Below are 10,921 nucleotides of genomic sequence, written 5' to 3'. Positions count from 1 at the left end.
CGAAAGTGCGGCGCTCCCTCATTCCTGCCCCTCCGACAGTGCAGCGCTCCCTCAGTACTGCCCCTCTGACAGTGCAGCGCTCCCTCAGAACTGCCCCTCTGACAGTGCAGTGCTCCCTCAGTACTGCCCCTCCGATAGTGCAGCGCTCCCTCAGTACAGCCCCTTTGACAGTGCAGCACTGCCTCAGTACTGCCCCTCCGACAGTGCAGCGCTCCCTCAGTGCTGCCCCTCCGACAGTGCGATGCTCCCTCAGTACTGCCCCTCTGACAGTGCAGTGTCCCTCAGTACTGCCGCTCCAATAGAGCAGTGCTCCCTCAGTACTGCCCCTCTGACAGTGCAGCACTCCCTCAGTACTGCCCCTCTGACAGTACAGCGCTCCCTCAGTACTGCCCCTCCAACATGTAGCGCTCCCTCAGTACTGCCCCTCCGACAGTGCGGCGCTCCCTCAGCACTGCCCCTCCGACAGTGCGGCGCTGCCTCAGTACTGCCCCTCCGACAGTGCGGCGCTGCCTCAGTACTGCCCCTCCGACAGTGCGGCGCTCCCTCAGTACTGCCCCTCCGACAGTGCGGCGCTCCCTCAGTACTGCCCCTCCGACAGTGCGGCGCTCCCTCAGTACTGCCCCTCTGACAGTGCAGCACTCCCTCAGTACTGCCCCTCCGACAGTGCGGCGCTCCCTCAGCACTGCCCCTCCGACAGTCCTGATCTAAATCATTTGTGATGCAGTAACAATAGATAAATGACGAACGAATCACCTGCAGCAATTTCCCAGTGATGCAATCGTGGTATATGTTACAATTCAACCCTCACTAATTTCGCTGCCAATTGCTGTCCCCTCTCTGTCCCTCCCTATCTAGTTGTCTGTCTCTCTCTCTCGCTATTGGAGCATGTGAATTTATAAATATCTCTCCATGTTGCATCAGACAGGCCTTCTATATAAATACTTTTTTAAAGAAAGCAAATCTGATATTAAGCAAAAACATTAAGCTGAACCGTGGCAGATCTCGGGACTGCGAAGACCCTTCACATTAAAGAGAGAGAGAGAGATCCGGAGAGACTGAAAAACCAGTTGCTTAAATTAATATACGGCACGTGTCTTTTGCTGCTTTCAACCCCTCCTTATAAAGGAACTCAAGAGGCTGTGGCTGTGATTGAGTTGGGAATCCACCAGTGGAGTCATTTGCTGGCGAATATTTACAAACACCCCGAGCAAGGCAGCGAAGGTGAGAGAGTTTTATAACAGGCTGTATTTTTGTTAGCGAAAAATAGGCTGCAGGAAAGTTTGCGAGCTTGGGCGGAAGTTTGTCAAAGTTTTCGAGAGTTACTGCTGACTGGCTTTGGGGAGGGGTGGGGGGAGTTGACACACTCTGGCTTCAAGTTTTTTTTCCTGTCAATTTGGCGGGGGAGGATTGATTATATTTGGAGCTTCCTCTCCCTGTGTACAGTCTGTTCCAAAAGAAAGCTGAGCATTGCTTTTGAAGTAGGCGCTGGTTTTAATTCTTCTTCAAGATTCTTTGTGTGTGTCTCTGTCCCGGGAGTGGATTCCGCCACATGGGCTGAGTGTCAGTTACAGGATATTGACCACGTTGTTGGTTTCCTTCATTACATTTCAAAATGATTTTAACTTATTTATTTTGCTTTCCCCACCCCCCCCCCCCTCTCTCTCCCTCACTTTTGTGTGTCTGTCTGTCTCTCCCTCCCTCGCCTCTGTCTGTCCCTCTCTGTGTCCCCCTCTCTGTCTCTCCACTCTGTGTATCTCCCCTCTCTGTGTGTTTGTCCCCCTGTGTGTGTGTCTGTCTGTCCCTCTGTGTCCCATTTGCTCTCTGTCTGTCCCTCTGTCTGTGTGTGTCCCATTTGCTCTCTCTCTGTGTGTGTGTGTCTCTCTCCACGTCTAGATATGGCTCCCTCACTATCCCAGGCGTACAGACGACGATGGTGGATGGCCACAACTGCGGTGATTGAAAATCTTCTCTTCTCTGCTGTTCTACTCGGATGGGCATCACTACTGCCCATGTTAACAAAAGAAGGATTCTACTCTCATCTCTGTACAGGTAAATACTGCGTTATTCACCCCCTCACTCACCAGACTGTGCGGGAGAGACCCTGAATAAATACTGCAGGATATTCACCCCCTCACTCACCAGACTCATTGAAACCTGCAATATTCTGACAGGGTAGATGCAGGGAGGATGTTTCCCCTGGCTGGGGAGTCTAGAACCAGGGGTCACAGTCTCAGAATAAGGGGTCGGCCATTTAGGACTGAGATGAGGAGAAATTTCTTCACTCAGAGGGCGGTGAATCTTTGGAATTCTCTCCCCCAGAGGGCTGTGGAGGCTCAGTCGTTGAGTATATTCAAGACAGAGATCGATAGATTTTTGAATATTAAGCGAATCAAGGGATATGGGGATAGTGCAGGAAAGTGGAGATGAGGTAGAAGATCAGCCATGATCTTATTGAATGGCGGAGCAGGCTCGAGGGGCCGAGTGGTTGACTCCTGCTCTTATTTCTGATGTTCTTATGTAGATCCTGAATAAATACTACAGCAAAGCCACCATCCACCTCCGAGGGCAGGTGGGGGGCTCGGTATAACGCCTCATCCGAAAGACGCCCCCTCCGACGGTGCGGCGCTCCCTCAGCACCGCCCCTCCGACGGTGCAGTGCTCCCTCAGTGCCGCCCCTCCGACAGTGCAGCGCTCCCTCAGTACTGCCCCTCCGACAGTGCGGCGCTCCCTCGGTGCCGCCCCTCCGACGGTGCAGTGCTCCCTCAGTGCCGCCCCTCCGACAGTGCGGCGCTCCCTCAGTGCGGCCCTCCGACAGTGCGGCGCTCCCTCAGTACTGCCCCTCCGACAGTGCGGCGCTCCCTCAGCGCCGCCCCTCCGACAGTGCGGCGCTCCCTCAGCGCCGCCCCTCCGACAGTGCGGCGCTCCCTCAGCGCCGCCCCTCCGACAGTGCGGCGCTCCCTCAGCGCCGCCCCTCCGACAGTGCGGCGCTCCCTCAGCGCCGCCCCTCCGACAGTGCGGCGCTCCCTCAGCGCCGCCCCTCCGACAGTGCGGCGCTCCCTCAGCGCCGCCCCTCCGACAGTGCGGCGCTCCCTCAGCGCCGCCCCTCCGACAGTGCGGCGCTCCCTCAGCGCCGCCCCTCCGACAGTGCGGCGCTCCCTCAGCGCCGCCCCTCCGACAGTGCGGCGCTCCTTCAGTATGCTACATGTTTAGTCTAACTTCTCCGCTTTTCAATTCTATCCTTCGAGAAATAAACCCTGGTGCTCAGTTTGCTTTTTTTTCTGGCCTTGTTAAACTGTGTCACTACTTTCCAGGATTTGTGTATCTGTGCCCCAGACCCGTGTGATTCTCTGCCCCATTTAGACTCTTATTATCTAAGCAGTATGTGACCTCCTTATTCTTGCTACCAAAATCCACCACCTCAATAATATCTTTCATTTATACAGCGCATTTAGCGTAGTAAACCGTCCCAAGGTACTTCATGGAACGATCATCAAATAAAATGTGACACAGAGCCATAAAAGGAGATATTAGGGCAGGTGACCATAAGCTTGGTCAAAGAGGTAGTTTTTAAGGAGCGTCTTAATGGAGGAAAGAGAGGTAGCGAGACGGAGAGGTTTAGGCAGGGAATTGCAGAGCTTGGGGCCCAGGCAACAGAAGGCACGGCCACCAATGGCAGAGCGATTGTAATCGGGGGATAGGCAAGAGGCCAGAATGGGAGGAGCGCAGAGATCTGGGAGGGTTGTAGGGGCTGGAGGAGGTTACAGAGATAGGGAGGGTTGTAGGGGCTGGAGGAGGTTACAGAGATAGGGAGGGTTGTAGGGGCTGGAGGAGGTTACAGAGATAGGGAGGGTTGTAGGGGCTGGAGGAGGTTACAGAGATAGGGAGGGTTGTAGGGTAGGAGGAGGTTACAGAGATAGGGAGGGTTGTAGGGGCTGGAGGAGGTTACAGAGATTGGGAGGGTTGTAGGGCCTGGAGGAGGTTACAGAGATAGGGAGGGTTGTAGGGGCTGGAGGAGGTTACAGAGATTGGGAGGGTTGTAGGGCCTGGAGGAGGTTACAGAGATAGGGAGGGTTGTAGGGGCTGGAGGAGGTTACAGAGATAGGGAGGGTTGTAGGGGCTGGAGGAGGTTACAGAGATAGGGAGGTTTGTAGGGCTGGAGGAGGTTACAGAGATAGGGCGGCTTGTAGGGGCTGGAGGAGGTTACAGAGATAGGGAGGCTTGTAGGGGCTGGAGGAGGCTACAGAGATTGGGAGGCTTGTAGGGGCTGGAGGAGGTTACAGAGATAGGGAGGGTTGTAGGGGCTGGAGGAGGTTACAGAGAGGGAGGGTTGTAGGGTCTGGAGGAGGTTACAGAGATAGGGAGGGCTGGAGGAGGTTACAGAGAGAGGGAGGGTTGTAGGGTCTGGAGGAGGTTACAGAGATAGGGAGGGTTGTAGGGGCTGGAGGAGGTTACAGAGATAGGGAGGGTTGTAGGGGCTGGAGGAGGTTACAGAGATAGGGAGGCTTGTAGGGGCTGGAGGAGGTTACAGAGATAGGGAGGGTTGTAGGGGCTGGAGGAGGTTACAGAGATAGGGAGGGTTGTAGGGTCTGGAGGAGGTTACAGAGATAGGGAGGGCTGGAGGAGGTTACAGAGAGAGGGAGGGTTGTAGGGTCTGGAGGAGGTTACAGAGATAGGGAGGGTTGTAGGGGCTGGAGGAGGTTACAGAGATAGGGAGGGTTGTAGGGGCTGGAGGAGGTTACAGAGATAGGGAGGGTTGTAGGGGCTGGAGGAGGTTACAGAGATAGGGAGGGTTGTAGGGGCTGGAGGAGTTTGAGACTGGTGGTGGGAGCGGCGAGGCCATGGAGTCAATGAGGGTGCGAATTTTTAAGTTCTGGCGGTGATGGACCGGCAGCCAATCTAAGTCAGCGAGCGAGCTCTTGGTGGCTGGTTCTGATGAGGCTCAATACCTCACAATTATCTATATTAAAGTTAATTTACCAATTACGCACCCAATTTTGTTAACGCTGCCTTGTAATTTGAGATGATACCAGAAATGCGAGGGTGTTCCTATCAGGAAAGGATGAACAGGCTGGGTCTCTTTTCTCTTTGAAAAAAGAAGGCTGAGGGGTGACCTAATAGAGGTCTTTAAAATATTGGAATCCAAAACCCAATTTCTAATTTTGGGGGGGGGGGGGGGGGGTGTTAGTCAATACGGAGGAGGACAGCAACAGGTTACAGGAGGACATTAATAAACTTGCAGAATGGGCATATAATTGACAAATAAAGTTCAACACAGATAAATGGGGGGCAGCACGGTGGCATAGTGGTAGCACTGTTGCTTCACAGCGCCAGGGACCCGGGTTCGAATCCGGCTCGGGCGACTGTCTGTGTGGAGTTTGCACATTCTCCCCGTGTTTGCGTGGGTTTCCTCCGGGTGCTCCGGTTTCCCTCCCACAGTCCAAAGATGTGCGGGTTAGGTTGATTGGCTATGATAAATTGACCCTTAGTGTTAGGGGGATTAAATACGTGGGGTTACAGGGATAGGGTGGGATATGTGTTGGTGTAGGGTTACGGGGATCGGGTGGGATATGTGTTGGTGTAGGGGTTACGGGGATCGGGTGGGATATGTGTCGGTGCAGGCTCGATGGCCGAAATGGCCTCTATCTGCACTGTGGGGTTTCTGTGATTCTGTGAAACTGTGAGATGTTACATTTTGGTAGGAAGACTAGGAGGTCACTTATCTCATAAGAACATAAGAAATAGGAGCAGGAGTCGGCCATTTGGCCCCTCGAGCCTGCTCCACCATTCAATAAGATCATGGCTGATCTTCTACCTCAACTCCACTTTCCCGCCCGATCTCCATATCCCTCGATTCCCTTAATATTCAAAAATCTATCTGCTCAACGACTGAGCCTCCAAGCCCTCTGGGGTGAAGAATTCCCAAAGATTCACCGCCCTCCGAGTGAAGAAATCCTCCTCATCTCAGTCCTAAATGGCCGACCCCTTATTCTGAGACTGTGACCCCTGGTTCTAGACTCCCCAACCCGGGGGAATGCAATTTATCCAAATTAAATTGTTTGTAAATAATCATTAAAATGCTCTTCCAAACAGTATCTCATGAAGATGATTTCCCTTTAAACTACTAGAAAATATCAACTTATTTCCACTGCTGAGAATTATTCTTGCTTATACATATAGATGATTCCTACATACTCTGCATCCTTCAGGAAACCAACTCGGAAGTTGCCAACTACAATAGGCACCACCACCTTTCTTTATTTTTCTGGATTTTGACATGTTTATCAAGGTGAAAGTTGGTTAGTGTGCTATGGAATTGAATGGTTCTTCTGCCACCTTTGCCTCCGTGCTCACTTCTCTGGCCCGGAGTCTTCCCCCCCCCCCCCCGCACGGCTGACCCGTCTCTCCTGCTTTCTGAATTCCCGTTCTACCTGGACCCCTCCCCCCTGCCTCTTACCCTCTCTAGATCTTTTCATCGCTAACTGCCGCCGTGACATCGGCCGTCTCCATTTCTCTGCTCCCCTCACTCACTCCAACCTACCTCCCTCTGAACTTGCAGCATTCCATTCTCTCAGATCCAACCCCAACATTGTCATTAAACCCACTGACAAGGGTGGTGCTGTTGTTGTTTGGCGAACCGACCTCTACCTAGCGGAGGCTGAACGGCAACTCTCCGACACCTCCACCTGGACCATGACCCACTACCGAACATCAAACCACCGTTTCCAAGACTGTCACTGACCTCATCTCCTCTGGAGATCTTTTTTTCCCCCCCCCCCCCCCCCACGGCCACCACCCCGCACAGCCCGCTTCTGCTTCTTCCCAAGATCCACAAACAGGACTGCCCTGGTAGACCCATCGTTTCAGCCTGTTCTTGCCCTACGGAACTTATCTCTTCCTATCCTGACTCCATCTTTTCTCCCTTGTCCAGTCTCTTCCCACCTACATCGCGACTCTTCGGACGCCCTCCGCCACTTTAACAGTTTCCAGTTTCCTGGCCCCAACCGCTTCCTTTTCACCATGGACGTACAATCCCTCTACACCTCCATCCCCCACCCGGATGGCCTGAGGGCGCTCCGCTTCTTCCTTGAACAGAGGCCCATCCAGTCCCCATCCACCACCACCCTCCTCCGCCTGGCTGAACTTGTTCTCACATTGAACAACTTCTCCTTTAACTCCACTCATTTCCTCCAAATCAAAGGTGTTGCCATGGGTACCCGCATGGGTCCTAGCTATGCCTGCCTTTTCGTGGGATATGTGGAACACTCTTTGTTCCAGTCTTACTCTGGTCCCCTCCCTCACCTCTTTTTCCGATACATTGATGACTGTATCGGTGCCGTTTCCTGCTCTCGCCCTGAACTTGACAATTTCATTCACTTTGCCTCCAATTTCCACCCTTCCCTCACCTTCCCATGGTCCATCTCTGACTCTTCCCTTCCTAGACTTCTCCGTCTCCATCTCTGGGGATAGGTTATTGACCAATATTCACTACAAGCCCACTGACTCCCACAGCTACCTGGACTACACTTCCTCCCACCCCGCCTCCTGTAAGGACTCTATTCCATTCTCCCAGTTTCTCCGTCTCCGCCGTATCTGCTCCGATGATGCCACCTTCCACACCAGTGCTTCCGACATGTCTTCCTTTTTTCTTCAACCGAGGATTCCCCTCTACCATGGTTGACACGGCCCTCGACCGTGTCCGTTTTATCTCCCGCACTTCTGCCCTCACCCCTGCCCCTCCCTCCCGGAACCACAATAAAGTTCCCCTTGTCCTCACCTTTCACCCCACCAGCCTCCACATTCAACGGATCATCCTCTGCCATTTCCAGTGATCCCACCACCAAACGACTCTTCCCCTCACCTCCCCTTTCAGCATTCCGTAGGGACCGCTCCCTCCACGACACCCTAGTCCACTCCTCTATCACCCCCAGCACCCCTTCCCCTTCACCCGGCACCTTCCCGTGCAAGCGCAGGAGATGCAACACCTGCCCTTATACCTCCCCCCTTCCCACTGTCCAGGGCCCCAAACACCCCTTCCAGGTGAAACAGCGATTTACTTGTACTTCTTGCAATTTAGTATACTGTATTCGCTGCTCATGATGCGGTCTCCTCTACACTGGGGAGACCAAACGCAGATTGGGTGACCGCTTTGCGGAACACCTCCGTTCAGTCTGTAAGGGTGACCCCGAGTTCCCGGTGGCCTGTCACTTTAATTCACCGCTCCATTCCCACTCGGACCTCACTGTCCTTGGCCTCTTGCATTGTTCCACGGAAGCTCAACGTAAACTCGAGGAACAGCACCTCATCTTCTGATTAGGCACTTTGCAGCCTTCCGGACTCAATATCGAGTTCAACAATTTCAGATCATAACCTCGGCCCCTATTACATTTTTACAAATTTTTTATCCCCACCTTTGTTTTGGCCCTCCCCCCTTTTTTTTCCTCTTTCCCACATGGCAGCTGTCTCCCATTCTGCCAGTACATTTCACACCTAATCTAGAGCCGTCTTTTGTCTCCACTAGTCCGATCACCATCTCGTCTGGTTTTGAATACCTCTTAATGTCTCTTCACTTCTCTTTTGTTCTCTCCCAGCCTGGCCTTTTAATCTATTTCATTTCCTGTGCTTCAGTCTTGACGAAGGGTTGTGACCCGAAATGTTGACTCTATTTCTCTCTCCACCGATGTTGCCTGGCCTGCTGATTTTTTTTTTCCAGCATTTTCTGTTGTTATTGAGGTCACTTATCACTTGGAGGGTGCGAGTCTGGGTGGGGTAGAGGAACAAAGGGATCTCGGAGTACAAATACACAAATCACTAAAAGTTGCGACACAGGTTAGCAAGGCCATAAAAAAGCAAACCAAGCACTAGGGTTTATTTCTAGAGGGATAGAATTGAAAAGTAGGGAAGTTATCGAAACATCGAACCTTGGTCAGACCACACTTGGAGTACTGTGTACAGTTCTGGTCGCCATATTATAAAAAGGATATAGAGGCACTGGAGAGGGTGCAGAGAAGATTTACAAGGATGATACCAGAAATGTGAGGGTACACATCACGAAAGGATCAACAGGCTGTGTCTCTTTTCTCTTGAAGCACGGTGGCATAGTGGTTAGCACTGTTGCCTCACAGCACCAGGGACCCGGGTTCGAATCCAGCCTCGGGTGACTGTGCAAACTCCACACAGACATTCTCCCCGTGTTTGCGTGGGTTTCCTCCGGGTGCTCCGGTTTCCACCCACAGTCCAAAGATGTGCGGGTTAGGATGATTGGCTATGATAAATTGACCCTTAGTGTTAGGGGGATTAAATACGTGGGGTTACGGGGATAGGGTGGGATATGTGTTGGTGTAGGGGTTACGGGGATCGGGTGGGATATGTGTCGGTGCAGGCTCGATGGGCCGAAATGGCCTCTATCTGCACTGTGGGGTTTCTGTGATGCTGTGAAATAAGAAGGCTGAGGGGTGACCTAATAGAGGTCTTTAAAATGATGAAAGGTTTTGATAGAGTGGATACAGAGAGAGTGTTTCCACTTGTGGGGAAGAGCATAACTAGAGGCCATCAATATAAGATCGTCACCAAGAAATCCAATAGGGAATTCAGGAGAAACTTCTTTACCCAGTGTCGTCGTCGTCGTCTTGGGCAGTCCCTCGGGAACTGAGGATGACTTGCTTCCACATTAAAAATGAGTTCTCAGGTGACTGAATCCAATGCGGGACCGACAGTCTCTGTCACAGGTGGGGCAGACGGTGTTTGAAGGGGTGGGTGTGGGTGGGGTGCTTGGGTTGAATTCCGCTTGCTCCCGGCGCAGAGACTCGAGGTGTTCGCCGCCTTCCCGGATGCTTCTCCTCCACTTTGTGCGGTCTTGGGCCAGGGATTCCCAGGTGTCGGTTGGGATGTTGTACTCTTTCAAGGAGGCTTTGAGGGTGTCCTTGAAGTGTTTCCTCTGCCCACCTGGGGCTCTCTTGCATGGCAGATGCAGTATAATGTGGATAAATGCGAGGTTATCCACTTTGGTGTCAAAAACAGGAAGGCAGATTATTATCTGAATGGCAATAGATTGGGAGAAGGGGAAGTGCAACGAGACCTGGGTGTCCTTGTGCACCAGTCGCTGAAGGTAAGCATGCAGGTGCAGCAGGCGGTTAAGAAGGCAAATGGTATGTTGGCCTTCGTAGCGAGAGGATTCGAGTACAGGAGCAAGGATGTCTTGCTGCAGTTGTACAGGGCCTTGGTGAGACCACACCTTGAGTATTGTGTGCAGTTTTGGTTGCCTTATCTGAGGAAGGATGTTCTTGCCATGGAGGGAGTGCAGCGAAGATTCACCAGGCTGATACCTGGGATGGCAGGAATGATGTACGAGGAGAGATTGGGTCAATTGGGCTTATACTCGCTGGAGTTTAGAAGAATGAGGGGATCTCATTGAAACTTATAAAATTCTAACAGGACTAGACAGACTAGATGCAGGAAGGATGTTCCCGATGGTCGGGGAGTCCAGAACCAGGGGTCGCAGTCTAAGGATAAGGGGTAAGCCATTTAGGACAGAGATGAGGAGGAATTTCTTCACCCAGCGAGTGTTGAACCTGTGGAATTCTCTACCACAGAAGGCAGTGGAGGCCAATTCATTAAATATATTCAAGAAGGAGTTAGATATATTTCTTAAAGTTAAAGGGATATGGGGCGAAAGCATATATGCTGTTTGTTCTGTGATTTGTCCTGGAGCATAAGAAATAGGAGCAGGAATAGGCCACTCGGCCCCTCGAGCCTGCTCCGCCATTCAATAAGATCATGGCTGATCTTGGGCTCAAAGCCACTTCCCCACCCGCTCCCCATAACCCTTCACTCCCTTATCTTGCAAATATCTGTCTATCTCCACCTTAAATGTATTTAATGACCCAGCCTCCACAGCTCTCTGGGGCAGAGAATTCCACAGATT

General features: G+C 52.2%; 1 protein-coding gene across 1 annotated transcript in view; it reads left to right on the top strand.

The window, feature by feature from the left end:
- The first annotated feature begins 911 nt into the window (after positions 1-911).
- slc43a1b (solute carrier family 43 member 1b) overlaps positions 912-10,921 on the top strand; it is a 77,171-nt gene continuing 67,161 nt past the window's right edge. Inside the window, 2 exon segments of the mRNA XM_085975856.1 lie at positions 912-1,221; positions 1,894-2,049. Coding sequence (XP_085831982.1) covers positions 1,896-2,049 — 154 coding nt within the window. The 5' untranslated portion in view covers positions 912-1,221; positions 1,894-1,895.

The sequence above is a fragment of the Somniosus microcephalus genome, unplaced genomic scaffold (assembly GCF_052327205.1).
Source record: "Somniosus microcephalus isolate GS21.2 unplaced genomic scaffold, FLI_Smic_1.0 unresolved_chr2, whole genome shotgun sequence".
NCBI classification, from domain to species: Eukaryota; Metazoa; Chordata; class Chondrichthyes; order Squaliformes; family Somniosidae; genus Somniosus; species Somniosus microcephalus.
Note: the sequence above shows the minus strand (reverse complement) of the source record. Positions and strands in the feature narration are given on the sequence as shown.